We start from the raw sequence: 17,169 nt of genomic DNA, 5'->3' as shown, positions 1-17,169 counted from the left end.
AAGGTGAATTTTGCCTCATTTTACCACTTTCCCACAGTTGTTAAGTGAATCACTGCAGTTGTTAAGTTAGTCACATGGTTGTTAAGCGAATCTGGCTCCCCTGTGAACTTTGCTTCGTCGGAAGGTCGTAAAAGGGGGTCGCATGACCCAACGGCTCCGCGGCCGTCATAAATATGAGTCCATTGCCAACATCTGAATTTTGATCTCATGACCTTGGAGACGCTACAAGGGTCTCCAAGGGTGAAAAACAGTCGTAAGTCCCTTTCTTCAGTGTTGTTGCAACTTTGAACAGTCACTGAATGAACTGTTGTAAGTTGAGGACTACCTGTAGTTGGCAGTAGATGTTTTTCCTTCTTTGCATTGAAGGTAAACCTCCACTGTGTTGCCCCCTCCACCTCACATCTGACTTGTAAACTGAAGACTCTCCCTCTTTCCTCTTAAGCCCAAAATATAATATGTAGGGATGTGTTGTGGCCCCCCAGCTGCCACCAGAGCTGGCACAGACTCGGACGATGAGGAGTTTGGGGAGGAACTTAGGCCAGTCCTGGAGTCTGGGGAAGGCTCTGATGAGTGCTCTGTGTCAGAAGCAGAGATAGAGCCAGGGCCGTCCAACATTTCCCAGCTGCCATCGGAGTTGGAGATAAGCGGGGAGGAAGAACAGCCGGGAGCCTGTTCCAGATTTGCGCATGCACAGTTAGGAGAGGTGAACAACGGAGGATAAGGAGCCGACTTGGGAAACAAGGCACACATGGTTCCACCACAAAACCGCGCTCGACTGAAGGGCGCTCGACGAAACCGCGTAGCTGATGTCATCACAGGGCGACAACAGCGCGGAGACAGAAGCACGCTGTAAACGCTAAACCTAAAATTAACCCCTAAACCTAAACCTAACCCCCCCTAAACCTAACCCTAAACCTAACCCTTAACCTAACCCTAAACCTAATCCTAACCCTTAACCTAACCCTAAACCTAACCCTAACCCTTAACCTAACCCTAAACCTAACCCTTACCTTAACTTGAATCGGCTTGCTTTCAAAGCGCTATTTAAAGCGCCCTTCTTTCTCCGCGCTCGCTGTTGTCGCCCTGTTGATGACGTCAGCGACGCGGTTTAATCGGGCGCGCTTTAGTCGAGCGCGGTTTTGTCATGCCACGGGCACACATGGATGCTGAATGGCTCCTTCCTGGCTGGGGAATAAATAGAAGGAAAGGGGAGTGGTGGTCGTAGAAGACAACAGTTGGGATTTCTTTCACAAGATTTGCTTATCATGTTTCCTGCCTCAGAGACTGCTTGCCAGAACTTAATTTACAGCTTTGCGGCTGGATGCCCCCGGCCTAGCAAGTATCCCAAAGAACCGATAAGGTCTCTTACTGCAGTTAACCCTTTGAAGGATTATTGCCTGGACTTTTTAGTGTGTGAATGCCATTAATTCAGGGTAGATAAATAAAGGGGGGGTTTTCGGGACGAGTCTGTTTCGTGGTTCTGTTTAAGGCTGGGTCAGAACAGAATGCCTCTCTCCAGATGCAGTGACAGTAGAATAATCCACAGGGATAAATATGTCAAGTCCTTTACACATTTTTATTCTTTTCTTAGCTTGAGATTTATCAGAAGGCCTTTGAATACCTTGGAAATGCTCTTACCCTCGATCCCTGCAACTATAAGGTAAGTTGGAGAGTAAGTAGACAAGCTCAAGTTATGAGTGTTTTTGTACCTGCATAAAGTTATTTGTTGAGTGCACCGAGGAATAGTCCAAGGCGGAAGGAAAGGAGGCCCGAAAATGCATGGATTGCTTAACAAATGGCTTGATGCTAAGACGGAATTAAGATATCATATATCCCCTTGTTGGTTTAATGTATTTACGATGAAATGTACAAATGCGATGGGTTGTTAGAGGTTAGAGAATGAATAACTGCCCGTTATGCATACATGACAAGTCCATTAATTTATCTTGCTAGGCTATTTACAAAAAAATTGGAAACCAGAGAAATATTAACGTGTGCAAATGAGGGTAAAAACATTCAGAGTGATGAATGTTTTATTTTATTTTTATTTTTTTTGAAATTAGCAGAAAAACGGCAAGGTGTGAAATGGGTTTCTCTCCCCTTTGTTACATGGAAAATCAGAGCTGAGTATCTTAGCAGCAATGGAGAAGTAGGTTGGATACAGCAAGAATGGGATAGTTGAGGCTTGCAGGAAAAACGAAAGGGCCAGAATGAGAGGGTGGTAAACGCATATAATATATGTGGGTATATGCATAATTTTGTGGGACGCAGTGGCTCAGTGGCTAAGATGCTGAGCTCGTCGATCAGAAAGGTCGGCGGTTCGAATCCCTAGCGCCGCATAACGGAATGAGCTCCCGTTAACTTGTCCCGGCTTCTGACGACCTAGCAGTTCGAAAGCAGGTAAAAAATGCAAGCAGAAAAGTAGGAACCACCTTTGGGTGGGAAGGGAATACCGTTCCGTGCGCCTTCAGCATTGAGTCATGCCGGCCACATGACCACGGAGACGTCTTCGGACAGCTCTGGCTCTTTGACTTTGAAATGGAGATGAACACCGCCCCCTGGAGTTGGGAACAAGTAGCAGATATGTGTAAGGGGAACCTTTATCTTTACCTTAATTTGCAGACCTATAGTCCTTCCCAATACCCCAATTCAATAGCAGAGCTAATGGGGCCACCGCGGAGAAGACCGCCCACCCAGCCGAAATCCCACAGATCCTCCAAAGGAAAAAAAGAATCCTTCTGGAGGTCTCCCAACCAGAGGAACGGAGTGAACTGTGGCAATAACTAACAAATTGGGATTGGATTGTTACTAGGACTAGATGACCTACAAGGTCCCTTCCAACTCTCTTAGTCTGCTCAAGGTTTCCTTTGCTGGCCATCTTCATTGGGGCTTCTTGTCTTTCAAAGGCCATTTTGGCAGCTGGCAGTATGATGCAAACCCACGGGGACTACGATATGGCTCTCAGCAAGTACCGGATCGCGGCTTCTACCGTTCCCGAGAGCCCCCTGCTCTGGAACAACATCGGGATGTGCTTCTTTGGCAAAAAGAAATACGTGGCGGTGAGCGTCTTGCCTTCCTGTTACTTGTCCCCTCCCTGCATGTTTCGATAGGAGGAAGAACAGAAATTCTCTCCCTCCCGTTTCCCGCTTGCCTCTCTCTCCTCTGTGGCCGGGAGGTGTATATAAGTAGTCCTTGACTTACGACCGCGATTGGGGACAGAATTTCCATTGCTAAGCCAGGCAGTTAAGGGAGTCGTGCTTAATTTTACACCTTTAATAGCGAAGTAATAGCAAAGCACTGAGACTTATATACCGCCTCACAGTGCCTTACAGATGGAAGGCTGAGTCAACCTTGAGCCGGTCAGGATCAAACTGCTGGCAGTGGACAGAGTTAGCCTGCAATGCTGCATTCTAACCATGGGAAGGGAAGGAAAGAGAGGGAGGGAGGGAGGGAGGGAGGGAGGAAGGAAGGAAGGAAGGAAGGAAGGAAGGAAGGAAGGAAGGAAGGAAGGAAGGAAGGAAGGAAGGAAGGAAGGAAGGAAGGAAGGAAGGAAGAACACTTAGACCTATATGCCGCTTCACAGTGCTTTTACAGCCCTCTCTAAGCGGTTTACAGAGTCAGTTTATTTGCCCCCAACAATCTGGGTCCTCGTTTTACCCACCTTGGAAGGATGGAAGGCTGAATCACTCTTGAGCCAGTCAGGATCGAACTGCTGCCAGTGAGCAGAATTAGCCTGCAACACTGCATTCTAACCACTGCGCCACCATGCCATGATTGTTAAGTGAATCCCTGCAGTTGCTAAGTGAATCCAGCTTCCTTCATTGGCCCTGCTTGCCAAAAGCTCTCTGGGAAGGTTGCTCAAATGTTGACCCCCAGGATGCTGCTACCGTCCTAAATAACAACAACCAAGCAGCCAAGCGAATGCCGATCGCGTGACCATGTCGACGCTGTGACAGTCGTTAAGTGTGAGGACTGGTCGTAAGCCCCCTTTTTTCCCAACACCGTTGTGACTTCTAACAGTGGCTCAACGAATGGTTGTAAGTCGAGGACTACCTGCCTGTTTTTCTCTTGCGACTGGACTCCTTAGACGTGGGGAAATTGGGTGCCCTTTCTTCACCCAATTTATTTTCTGGTGCATTGCTTTCCTTTCAAGGCCTCTGGCTGAGGGGAAGGGGGGGGGGGGCTTCACACACACACAGACACACAGAGGAAGAGAGTGGGGAGGAGGGAATATCTTGCTCGCCCCGACACTTGGAGAAAATAAGAATCAAGAAGGAAGGGACCCCTGCTGTTTCTCCCTCTCCCCGTGCCTTCTGCCTCTGGCGTCTTCTCTCCAGAGTCTCCTGATTTGAAGGATTTGCGAAGACTCGATCAGGCGCCAGAGCCTCTCCGTCACCGAAGCCCCCTCCCCCCCAACCTCGTTCTTGAGGGCTTGGGGCCATCCGCCTCAGAGGGGCACAGGCACCGTTTGATTATGCAGCTGCTCCAGGCGAGGAACATCCCCGTTGCAAGAGGATTCATTTCCCCCGCTAAGCAATTAACTGTGACACCTCTTTCCTTCCCTTTTTAAAAAAAACTGAACTATTTAGCTGCATGGCCACATTCAACGGGGCTCTTTTCTAGCAAAAAATAAAATAAAATAAATGACCATGAATGAACTCTGGTCTGCATATCACACCTTTGGAGCTTCTGCTGTTCCACCCAAACCCCGATCCACAGATTGCCCTGTTGCTGGGGTTGGGAGCACCCTGGAACTGGGGAAGAGGAAAAGCAAGGGAAATTGTCCTTTTCCCTTCTCCAGTTCAGCTCAAGACAAAAAGGGATGTGTTTCTTCCATGGCACTCATGTACCTCTGTATGCCCCTGGATTTACTCTCGGCGCTGATGGGATTCTTAAGGGGGAAGCAGGTTTTCATGGATACGGCAGGACTAGAACTCACTGTCTCCTGGTGATTGGCCCCAAGTCACCCAGCTGCCTTTCAGGCTTAAGGTGGGACTAGAACTCACCGTCTCCTGGTGGTTGGCCCCAAGTCACACAGCTGCCTTTCAGGCTTAAGGTGGGACTAGAACACACCGTCCCCTGGTGATTGCCCCAAATTCATCCAAACTGGCTTTCATGCTTAAGGCGGGACTAGAACTCACAGTCTCCTGGTTTCTAGTCTAGCACCTTAACCAAGACACCAAACTGTCTCTCAGTGGATGGATCAATCAGAGTAGATTGAATTACATCTCGTTCTCTTCACCTTAGCCACGGTTTGCAAGTGAAGAGTAGGATTTCTTTTGGAGAAGGACCGTGTTGTGTTGAAGAGGCAGCCAAGGCCCAGTAGGTGGCCTTGGGGGACATCCAGGGATTCTCCCCTCCTGTATTTATTGTAATTGTGTTTATTTGTCTTGTATGCCGCCCACTCCCGAAGGACTCCGGGCGGCTCACAATAGACAAGGGAAGGGGGAAGACTAGACCAAGACAACACTTTAAAAACAAAACTGCAACATTCACAATTTCCGCGGGGCTGGATGTTTCACAGCCCCCCCCCACCCCCCGGCCTGCTGGAGCAGCCAGGACTTAACGGCTTTGCGGAAGGCTGGGAGGGTAGTAAGGGTCCGGATCTCCGTGGGGAGGTCGTTTCTAGAGGGCTGGAGCTGCAACAGAGAAGGCTCTCCCCCGGGGAGTCGCCAGCCGACATTGGCTGGCAGATGGAATCCAGAGGAGACCTAACCTGTGAGATCTGATCGGTCTATGGGAGGTGATCGGCAGGAGGCGGTCTCTCAGGTACCCAGGTCCGATGCCATGTAGGGCTTTATAGGTAGCGACCAGCACCTTGAAGCGGGTCCGGAGACTAATGGGTAATCCTGACCAAACCATGTTCTTCCACAGGCCATCAGCTGCCTGAAACGGGCCAACTACCTCGCACCCTTTAATTGGAAGACCCTGTACAACCTCGGACTGGTCCACCTGACAATGCACCAATACGCCTCCGCCTTCTACTTCATCAGCGCAGCTCTCCATCTCCAGCCAAAACTGGCAGAACTTTATATGTTGTTAGCAGGTATCTGTTGTGGCCCACCAGTGGCCTGTGGAACTGGCAGCAGATTTGGACAGGGAGGAGGTGGTTGGGGAGGAGCCTGGGCCAGTCCTGGAGGCTGGGGAAGGCTCGGATGAGGGCTCTGTGTCAGTGGCAGAGAGGGGGCCAGGGCCTTCTGGCAGTGATCAGCTGCCTCTGGAGCGAGACAGCAGTGAGGCAGAGGAACAGCTGGAGCTTGTTCCCATGCGCAGAGCTGCCAGAAGAAAAGAACAGCTCAGAAATCACAGTAGACTTGGGAGTAAAGCCACAGGTGGAAGGTGATTAGTATTAATAAAATACTAAAATACTAAATACTAAAATTGGCCCCTCCCATAGGACATAAAAGAGGAGCGAAAGGGGAGTGGGCTTTTGCAGGAAACAATTTGTTCATTCATTGAATCAGATCTCAATCTCAGATACTCTGTGCTCAATCTTTCCTTGCACTGCACCTCATTTGGAAAATACTTACATGGCAGCTTTCCAAGCTAGATAAAGTCTGTAGTCATAAATATTCCTTTGAAAGACTGTTTACCAGGCTTTGGTTGAATGTGAATGAGAGGAATTCACCTTTGTTTAATGAAAGGGTTTTTTTCGGGACCAGGAATCTGCCTCCTGATTTTTGGGGAAACCTAGGTCAGTATCAGTATCCATGCTGCACCTGCCCTCCGTGCCTCCTTACTTAAATTTCTGATTCCTGGCCTCCAGAAACATCTTCTTTGCCACAATCATGCATCGATAATAATATTTTAGACATACAGTTCTTATTAATGATCTTCTTAAGACAATTATGCTAAGATCATTTCACCGTTACGAGTCAGGACGAGGTTCATTCTTTAAATTGAAAGTGTCATTGGTTCGCCGGTAAAATATAATTCAATACTCTTCCGTATTAGGAAAATAATAAGCCCTTCTGTTTTTTTCCCCCCTTTCTTTCCTTATTTTAGTTGCCTTGAGAAATCTTGAAGATCTTGACAATGCGAGGCTAGCCTATCAGAAAGCTTTGTCGCTGGACACGTACGTCTTCTCTATTTACTTAATGTTAGGGAGGGCATCTTCTGAGCTCAATTTCCTGACAGTGAGAACAATTAATCAGTGGAGCTGGTTGCCTTCAAGAGTGGTGGATGCTCCATCACTGAAGGTTTTTTAAGAAGAGACTGGACAGCCACTTGTCTGGAATGGTATAACGTCTCTTACTTGACCCGTGTTGTGGCCCACCGGTGGCAGCAGAGTCGGACAGTGAGGAAGTTGGGGAGGAACATGGGCCAGTCCTGGGGGGCTGAGGGAAGCTCAGACGAGGGCTCTGCGTCGGAGGCAGAGAGGGAGCTAGACAGCAGTGAGGCAGAGGGACAGCTGGAGCCTGTTCCCAGTGTGCGCATGCTCAGAGCTGCCAGAAGACAAGAACAACTAAGAGAGCAGGGTTGACTTGGGAGTAAAGCCACACCTTGGAGGTGATTGGCCCTTCCTATAGGAAACAAAAGAGGAGCAAATGGGGAGGGAGCTTTCGCAGGAAACAATTCATTCATTCGGTCAATTCAAGAATGAAAAGTTCTGTTTGTGACTATAAGAGACTCTGTGCCAAGTGCTGCCTTGCCTGCGTTTGGAAACTAGTTATCTGGCAGCTCTCCAAATGAGATAAGGTTGGTGTTCATAAACATTCCTCTGAAAGACTGTTTGCCAAGCCTTGCTGATGGTGAATGAAAGGAATTCACAGTCGTGTAAATCAGAGGGGTTTTAATGGGACCAAGACTCTGCTTCTTGCTTTTTAAGGAAGCCTGGGTCAGAACAAACGGGGTTAGACTAGAAAACCTCAAGGGTCCCTTCCAACTCTTGTTATTTTACTATTCTCTCTCTTCCTATCCGTATTCTGATCCACGGCCTTAAATCAAGCCTCTGTAATACTTGCTGTGTGAAAGAATTTGGGGACTACAACGCAGTTGGTCACATTTGTCTACTTTTGCTAGTGACTGGCCAAATAAACCCGAGGTTTGTTATTTCAAGGTTAAAACTGTGTTTCTTCTTACAGGAGCAACCCACTCATCAGTCTGAATTACGCAATCCTGCTATACAATCAAGGTGATAAGAAGGAAGCTGTTGCCCAATACTATGAGATGCAAAGAAAGGTTAATGCATTAAAAGGGAGCACGCTGGATTTTGATCCCGAGGTATGTTGATTGCAAACTACTAATGGGAACTTCCACAGCAGGGGAGCGGAGTGGCTGACTTACATCAGAGGTCTTCTGTTAGAGAAGATACCTCTGTTACTGAGAGTGGGCGTCTTAAACCTGTACCTTATTAAATGTCAGAGGACTCAATTTGTGTCCCTCTCAAATATTAAAACGGCTTCTGGCAACTGCCGATAAATTGAGACCTTTTTCTGAATGGATATATAAGCATCTCTCGTGGTTCTCTTATTTCCTTCAGTGAAGGCAAAAATTGGCGCAGGACTCCGGTAAAATCTGCCACGGTTGTGGCCTGCCAGCAGCTAGTGGAACTGGCAGTACATTCGGACAGTGAGGAGGTTGGGGAGGAAGATGGGCCAGTCCTGGAGTCTGGGGAAGGCTCTGATGAGGGCTCTGTGTCGGAGGCAGAGAGGGGGCCAGAGCTGTATGCCAGTTATCAGCTGCCTTCAGAGTCAGACATCAGTGGGGCAGAAGAACAGCTGGAGCCTGTTCCCAGTGTGCGCATGCACAGAGTTGTCAGACGAAGGGAACAGCTAAAGAACAGGGGTCGACTTGGAAGTATGGCCACAGGTGGACAATGAATGGCCCCTCCCAGATGGGAGTAAGGCCACAGGTGGACAATGAATGGCCACTCTCAGAGGAAATAAAAGAGGAGTGAAAGGGGAGTGGAGTTTGCAGGAGACAATTACTTCGCTTAATTGGTTCATGACTCTCCGAGACTCCTTGCCAAGTTTTGCAGAGATCGGCCTGGCAGCTCTCCAAGCCAGATAAGGTCTGTGACTGTAAATCCTCCCTTGAAAGACTTTGCTGGATGTCAATGAGCAGAATTCACAGACAATTAATAAAAGGGGGTTTTGTCGAGACAAGGAGTTTGCTTCAGGCTCTTGGGAAGCCTCGGTCAGAACAGCGGCCAGATTTGACCAGGCATTGAATTTTCCTTCTTCTTTTACTCTTACGTGGTCAGATGGTGGACATAGCCCAGAGGCTGGGCGCTTCCTTACAGCTCGGAGAGGTTGCGATCTGGAATAAACCCGGTAAAGACTCAAAACCGAAGCCACGAGGGGCTGCACCCAGTGCGCAGCCATTGGGTTCCAATCAAGCTCTGGGGCAGGCCATGTCTTCTGCGGCTGGCTACGCAAAGACCATGAGTCAAGGTAGGTCTTCGGGCCCTCGTTGACAAGCAGAATCTGTCCTGCCTTCTCGGTTCTTCTCAAGAAGTCCAAGAAGTAGGAGCTACTCAATCAAGCTTGGCTCCTGACATAACTTGGCAATGGTTGGTTTAAACTTTAAGACTTTGGCACATCTGGGGAATTCTGGGAGTTGAAGTCTACAGGACTTAAAGTTGCCAAGTTTGGAGAACCCTGGTTTAGCCACACCTTTGTATCTAGTGTTTCTCCTGCCTAGATTAAAAGGAAGGGTGATCATAACTAGAGATAGGAAGAGCATTATATCTTGATTCCATAGCTGTGTCTTCTCCTTCATATCAGTTATTTATTTATCTACTTCGATTGGGAGCTGCCCGGAATTGATTGAAAGATGGGTGGCTGTATAAGTGTTTAAAACAAATAACTATTTAAATCACATCACCTCCCATCTCACAAAAGTGACTCCAGGCAGCATAAGGTAAAGGTAAAGTTTTCCCCTGGCACATATGTGCTAGTCGTTCCCGACTCTAGGGGGCGGTGCTCATCTCTGTTTCAAAGCCAAAGTGCCAGCGCTGTCCGAAGACGTCTCTGTGGTCATGTGGCTGGCATGACTAAATGCCAAAGGCGCATGGAACACTGTTACCTTCCCACCAAAGGTGGTTCCTATTTTTCTACTTGCATTTGTATGTGCTTTCGAACTGCTAGGTTGGCAGAAACTGGGACAAGCAACGGGAGCTCACTCCGTTACACAGCGCTAGGGATTCGAACCACCGAACTGCCGACCTTTCTGATCGACAAACTCAACGTCTTAGCCAGCAGCATAGAAGGGTTAAAAACCACAACAGTTTAAGCACAACTAGGGCCACAAGCACAACAAAAAAACCATTAAGCAGCAGAACTCTTCCCCCAAATAAGGGGAAGGATAAGAGGGAAAAACCTCCGATGAAATCTCGGCTTCGCAGAAGGGAACTTTTTAATTAAAGGAGGAAGCAAATAAAAGAAAAAGGGAGGCGGGGCAGAATGAGAAAGTGGAAAAATTCTTCACTGACTAGTAAGCCCTAATTGTGTCCTTCCGTGCACCCCCCTCTCTGAGGGTGATGGGCGGTTAAGAAATGCAAAATATAAACTAATCCTAAAGGGACATCCAGATGTCTCCAACATCTGTGGCAATTTAGGTCCTTTGCCATATTTCCGGTCCTTTGGTAATAGAAAGCATAACAGATCCATAAAATAAACATAAGTGGCGGAGATCAGGAACGAAGGATAGGAATGTTGACCTTCCAGCATCATAAAAGAAGCGGTAATATCAGTACGTGTTTCACCGCTTTTTAACCGGAAGCAAAGGATATAGGTATCACTGCTTTGTGCTCTCTCTCCTTCTCCAGTTATTGGAAGCTCAACAACACACCTGGCAAAGGTTCCTACCGTACCTTTGGCCCCTAAACCCGACGAACCTCCTCCTCCTCCTGAGGAACTCTCGTCTACTCTAAAACCGCAGGAGCAAACTCAACCCATCGCACAAGCCGAGGAATCTTGAAGAGAGGGCCAACTTGGAACTGCCTATTCAACCTATTGGATGCATAGGGACAAAGTGCATTTCGCGTCCTACAAACTTTGCACCAGACCAAAGAGTGCAGCAGTCCTCTTGCTCACAATTAGCTGAGCAGATCCTCAGAAGTTGGGTGGTTTTCTGAACATTCCACACGTCGGCTAATGAAAGATAGGGGCAAGGTTTGAGTAGCTTTCCCTGGACCTTCCCAACAGGAAGAGAAGTGAGTTTATTAAGTTTCTACTACGAGATGTCTATAGATTTTTGAGAGTAGTAAGCCCTTTGTAGTTTAATATTTTTCTAGTGAGGCCGAGTTACTTTTTGGTTGCATTACGAGCCGTGGTGGCACAGTGGTTAGAATGCGGTGTTGCAGGCTAATTCTGCTGACTGCCATCAGTTCGATCCTGACCGGCTCAAGGTTGACTCAGCCTTCCATCCTTTCTGAGGTTGGTAAAATGAGGACCCAGATTGTTGGGGGGCAATATGCTGACTCTGTTAACTGCTTATAGAGGGCTGTAAAGCTCTGTGAAGTGGTATATAAATCCATGTGCTATTGCCCTTCCTTCTTTCCTTCCATCCATCCATCCATGATGTGCAGTTAGAATGCAGCATTGCAGTACAATTCTGCCCACTGCCAACAGTTCGATGCTGACCAGCTCAAGGTTGACTCAGCCTTCCATCCTTCCGAGGTGGGTAAAATGAGGACCCAGATTGTTGGGGGCCAGAGGCTGGCTCTGTAAACCGCTTAGAGGGGGCTATAAAAGCACTGCGAAGCGGTATATAAGCGTGCTATTGCTAGTGTGAGTTCTGGACTCGTCACCCAATTGTTCTGTTGAATGGCAACCAGAGGGATCTATTTGTATATTCTGCAAACAAATAACTGGGTAGAATCCAGCTGCTTTTGTATGACTTCTGTTTTTCCTGCCGCTTTTGAACCCCGTGGAAGCCCCTAAGAGGCGCAGATTTCATTTTCCTTCACCAATCCCTTGATGGTGGAATTTACTACTAGATGATATTCATAGTAGAGAAGTACGTATGTGCTCGCTTCAGCAGAACATATACTAAAATTGAGAAGTATGTGTATCGGATGAGTTTTGTTTTGTATAAATAAAAAATGTGATGATTTAACTAAAATCCCTTCTATATATTATTTTCCCCATGTTATTGAACTCACATACATACATACATACATACATACATACATACATACATACATAAACAGCTCTGTGTGTGGTGTGTGTGTGTGTATGTGTGTTCCAGCATAACTGTGGAATGCTTCGAGCAATTTCAACCAAACTTGGTACACAGATGACTTACTCTCTGGAAACAAATACTGTGGGGGTAAAACCCCTAAAACCTCTCAGGGTGTGTGTTCTGTTAAGATGCAGCCTGTTGTGCCTTCAAATGGCTTCTACCGTACTGCCGTAAAATGGTTTCTAGTGTACAGCGCAGTGGAGTTGCTATGGTAATGGCTCCACAGTACTCCACGAGGGGGCTCCCTCTGATTAAGGGGGAAAATCCAACATTAGAAAATACGTTTGATCCGGACATTTTCCCACTATAAATACCCAGAAAACGCCAGGTTATCAGCTAGTTGTGAATATAGTAAGGTCATTAGGCTAGTGCACAACCAGAAGAAGCTGTGGGGCACGTGTGTGTATCACATCCTTTTTGTACACACAGTGTGGTGGCATTTTAACAGAAGCATCAGCTCCTTTGGATGTCTCTATCCACACCTCTCTCGGAGAAATACGAAACGGCTGGAAAACAGCCGACAGAAATTACCCTTGGGAAACAGTATATACACATTTGATCCAGCTGACGACACCCCTAAAACTAGTTACAACTCCTGAAGCAACCAAGAGAGTTCCCATACAGGTTACCTTGATCAAAGCTTTTCCTGGAAAATCTGGGCTACCTCTTTGAAGGGGGGCAGCAGAGACCAGACTGTCTTAAAAAATAAAAAGGTTTCCCCTCGTACCTTTCTGAATTCCAGTATTTGAGGGGCTGACTCTGTAAACCGCTTAGAGAGGGCTGTAAAGCACTGTGAAGCGGGATGTAAGTCTAAATGCTATTGTGCTTCTCTATTTTGGTGAGAAGCAGCATCTCGTTCCCTTAGCTTTGGGGGGTATCCGTGAAGTATTAAAAAAAAAAAGAGGCCACTTTTATACATTAAATGCAAAACAACATTTATTGAAAACACAGTTGCGCAGCATCGTAAGATTTGTTTCACACCCATATATATATTATAGAGACCTCGTACATGATTAAAAAAATACTTATTTCATAGGAACTGTGCAGGCAGAATACTTTGGCAAGAAAAGTAATTCAAGACATCTCTTTAGAGAAGGCTTCTAATATGGTCCACTCAATCCCTGCTATCATTTATTGGAAAGAAAGAAAGAAAGAAAAGAAGGAAGGAAGGAAGGAAGGAAGGAAGGAAGAAAGAAAGAAAGAAAGAAAGAAAGAAAGAAAGAAAGAAAGAAAGAAAGAAAGAAAGAAAGAAAGAAAGAAAGAAAGAAAGATGCAGTTTTCATATCACAGTTGAGTTTTTCAACTGTTATGTTTCATAACTGCCTGGCACCAAGAAAACGGATGCCAATGTTTTACCCCAGGGGTGGTCCAACCTTGGCAATTTTTAAGACCTGTGGACTTCAGCTCTCAGAATTCCTGAGCCACCTGCCTGGGGAATTCTGGGAATTGAAGTCCACAGATCTTAAAAGTTGCCAAGATTGGGCACCTCTGCTTTACCTACAGTAGTGGCCAAAATTGTGGAAACCTTTTGGGAAAAGTGTATTTTTGAAGTTTGATGGTTAATGACACCACTTTTGTTTTTGGAGTAGTACCATAATATTATACATCAATGGAAAGATAATTTAATCAAGAATGTAATGTAACAAAGTTTGTTCAATTATCTGTATTCTATGGAAAGTTATAGCCAAATATAGCCAGCAATAAAATCAGAAGCAATCATTCAATCTTGGTTTCATATTATAACAGCTGCAGAACTAAAAGACTTGGTTCACTCCAGGGGAAGATGTTGTAAGGCCGTAATTCATTCTAAAGGTTACCCAACTAAGTATTAACTGATGTGGTGATAATTTTTGTATACCTCGTGTTTCCTATGTGTTTCACTTTTCTTCTTTGTAACTGCTATTCTAATAGCAAATCCTTCATAAACGTTACTGCATTACATTCTTGATTAAATTATCTTTCCATTGATATATAATTTTATGGTACTACTCCAGTAGTGGGTTGCCAATTTTTCTACTACCGGTTTGGGCATGCTCGCGGGAACGCGTGACACTTATGCGCAGAAGCATCCGGGCGGGTGGGCGGAACCTCCCATTGACACTACTACTGGTTTGGTCGAACCGGGAGCAACCCACCTCTGAACTACTCCCAAAAATAGTGGTGTTATTAGCCATCAATCCTTAAAAATACTGTATGCTTTTCCCAAAAGGTTTCCACAACTTTGGCCACTACTGTATTTAATCTGCACCGTTTAAATCACTCATTTGGACCTCCAGCCATCAACTCCCTGAGAATTTGGCTAATATGATTGCAATGAATTAATTTTGATTTGAATGAAAAACGATCGGGCTAATACTATCTACAAGGGAGCCATAGGAAGCAGCCTCCAGGGATTCCGAAAAGCTCCCAAATCTATAATTATAATTTCTCTAGGAGTCATCTTGAGCCATTGCCTTGTAGCTCAATTCTCCCCTTCAAACGTATTTGGGCAACTACGGAATTTCTATCTCATGTGTCAGTTGGGAGTTTTAACTCCCCCCACACTTAAAGGTGGTGTGTAAATCTTCAGCTGGTGTTGCTTTAGTGCAGCGTTCACCAAACTTGGTTAACTTTTAAGACTCCTGGACTTCAACTCCCAGAATTCCTCAGCCAGCACGGCTGGCTGTGGAATTCGTCTTAAAAGTTGACAATTTTTGGAAGCCTCTGCTCTACCGTGGTGGTGTTTCTCAGCCTTGCCAAATTCCTCCGTCAGAATTCTAGGAACCGAAGTCTACCCATTTTGACCAACGTTGAGAAACAGAGTTCCAGTGGAATGGATAGGGAAAGCTATCAAGGATCTACCAAAAATGGGCACTTTTAGTTTTAACAATTTGGGGTACAAACAAATACACTTTCAAAAGATCTCCAGTAAACTTAGCTACTCCAAAGTAGAAGGAATGCAGTGAAGCAGAAAGGCCACAGCTGAGGAAATATTGTGAGCATGGACAGGATGGAAGGGTAACTAGGATTCATGATCTAGCCAGGATGACTGATTTAACTAGGATTGAATTGCTGAAACAAAAAGGCTCCCTCGGTTTGAACAAGATGAAACAGGCGTGAAATCTAAAAGGAACTGAGACAAGGAGCGGAAGCAACAACCACGGAGTGTTTTTTCCCCCATGTAGCCACCACATAGTGGCCCCCGTGGAATTAAAGCAGTGCATCGTTATAAGCAGCGCAGAATCCGTACAAGGAAGCTGCACATTTAACTGCCGCCATTTCTCTCATTTAACAAAAAAAACACACCCCACAACATATTCAAGTTTTCTAAGTCTGCAGCTGCTGGTTCCTCAATGCCCAGAGGTGGTTTCAGGAGTGAAATCTACTTATCTTCGCTACTGGTTTGCAAATGTGAGCGCACGCACCACCTCCGCGCATGCGCAGAGCGTTAAAAATGGACGTGATGACGTCCGGGTGGGTGGGCGGAGCCTGCTACTGAGCACGCTCGCGAAGGTTAGAAGAACAGCGGGGAGGGGGGAATCCGCTGTGCCACACGATTTAGATTAGCTCGAAAGCAAGAAATCCTGCTTCCTAGCTAATCTGAATCTCACGTCACAGCTGATCCATCAGAAATAACGGTCCAGGTGTTTTTTTACTACCAGTTTGGGCAAACTGGTTCGAACTGGTAGCATTTCACCCCTTGTTGGTATTCAGCCGATTTTCACCAGTTCAGGCGCGGACAGTGGTGGGATTCAAATAATTTAACAACCGGTTCTCTGCCCTAATGATTTCTTCCAACAACCAGTTCACCAAACTGCTCAGAAACTTAACAACTGGCTCTCCCGAAGTGGTGTGAACTGGCTGAATCCCACCACTGGGCATGGAGCAGTAGCGGCGGCTGTGGGAGGCTCCGCCCACCTGCCCCAACGTAATGCGCAAGGACTGGGCATGCGCAGGTGTGCTCACATTTGTGAACCGGTAGGGGAAGGTAAGTGAATCCCACTGTTGCCAACGCCACGGTTCCGGTGGTCACTCTTCCAACTGGACTTCGAGCAGAAGCCCACCCAAAGCGCTCCCATTTCCATGGGAGTTCTCGCACCTTCAGTTGGGCCAAGAAAACGGCACCTTGGAAATGACAAGTACAAAACACCACACACACACACACACACACGATGCAAGCCATATCATGGGGCTTTCCGGAGGAAAAGATGGGGGCAATTTCTTAGAACTGGATCCAAAGAAGCGTTTGAAGTGAACACCTTGAAACTGGAGCACTGGAAGCCAGAAGAGAGCAGTTGGCCGATGCGTACGGCAGAACCCGGAGGAGCAGCCTGGCGACGGCGCATGTGCTCACAAAGAGGGCTCTGCCTACCACCTCTGGCATGTGTGCCATAGGTTGGCCATCACGGATCAATCCCTCCGTCACTTTTTATGAGCCTAAAAGGAAAACGTTTCCCTTGCCTATTAATGCGAAGGTGCCCCTTTGGAATTAGGAGAAATTAAAGTAAATATATTGGTCTTCCAAAGAAGCAGAAGGTTGGGTCTTCTTCCTATGTCAGAAATGTGAAGAAATAAGAGAGATGTGTAGGTATGCTGGTCTTCTTGTATTCGGGTCTTTTCCCGAGATTGTCTTTGCAACGTTTCGGCGAGGTCTCACTCGCCATCTTCAGGCTGGGTTTGGAGCTTAAAGCGTGGTCGGAGCTGCCGTCTTTCTATAAATCTTGGTGGGGGTGTGTGGAGTGCTGGCTTTGTTTCTTAAGACAGCCTTCAACACTGACCAAAAAATAGCCAACATCTTAAGAAACCCCAAAGACAAAATCCAGCTAGAAAACCAAGGAGTCTACGAAATACCACGCAAAATCTGCCCTGCAACATACATAGGACAAACGAACAGGAGAATAAATGCACGCACCGCAGAACACGAGAACGCAGTAAGAAAAAGAGAAAAAAACCTCCTCCTTTTTCCAGCACCTTGAAGCTACAGGACATGAAATTAATTTT

General features: G+C 46.6%; 1 protein-coding gene across 4 annotated transcripts in view; it reads left to right on the top strand.

The window, feature by feature from the left end:
* BBS4 (Bardet-Biedl syndrome 4) overlaps nt 1-12,806 on the top strand; it is a 44,080-nt gene extending 31,274 nt beyond the window's left edge. For 2 of the 4 annotated variants that reach the window (XM_087704087.1, XM_087704088.1), the window contains exons 9-15: nt 1,592-1,660; nt 2,907-3,059; nt 5,875-6,046; nt 7,006-7,075; nt 8,085-8,223; nt 9,206-9,395; nt 10,772-12,805. In XM_087704087.1, coding sequence (XP_087560213.1) covers nt 1,592-1,660; nt 2,907-3,059; nt 5,875-6,046; nt 7,006-7,075; nt 8,085-8,223; nt 9,206-9,395; nt 10,772-10,923 — 945 coding nt within the window. In that variant the 3' untranslated portion in view covers nt 10,924-12,805. Of the gene's footprint in view, nt 1-1,591; nt 1,661-2,906; nt 3,060-5,874; nt 6,047-7,005; nt 7,076-8,084; nt 8,224-9,205; nt 9,396-10,771 lie in introns of all 4 variants that reach the window. The other 2 variants (XM_087704089.1, XM_087704086.1) reach the window with 2 other exon arrangements.
* The last annotated feature ends 4,363 nt before the right edge of the window (nt 12,807-17,169 follow it).

This window comes from Thamnophis sirtalis, unplaced genomic scaffold, assembly GCF_051295495.1.
Source record: "Thamnophis sirtalis isolate CommonGarterSnake01/CBP01778 unplaced genomic scaffold, rThaSir2_p1.2 scaffold_2, whole genome shotgun sequence".
Taxonomy (NCBI): domain Eukaryota; kingdom Metazoa; phylum Chordata; class Lepidosauria; order Squamata; family Natricidae; genus Thamnophis; species Thamnophis sirtalis.
The sequence above is the reverse complement of the archived record's forward strand: the minus strand, read 5'-3'. Positions and strand labels throughout refer to the sequence as shown.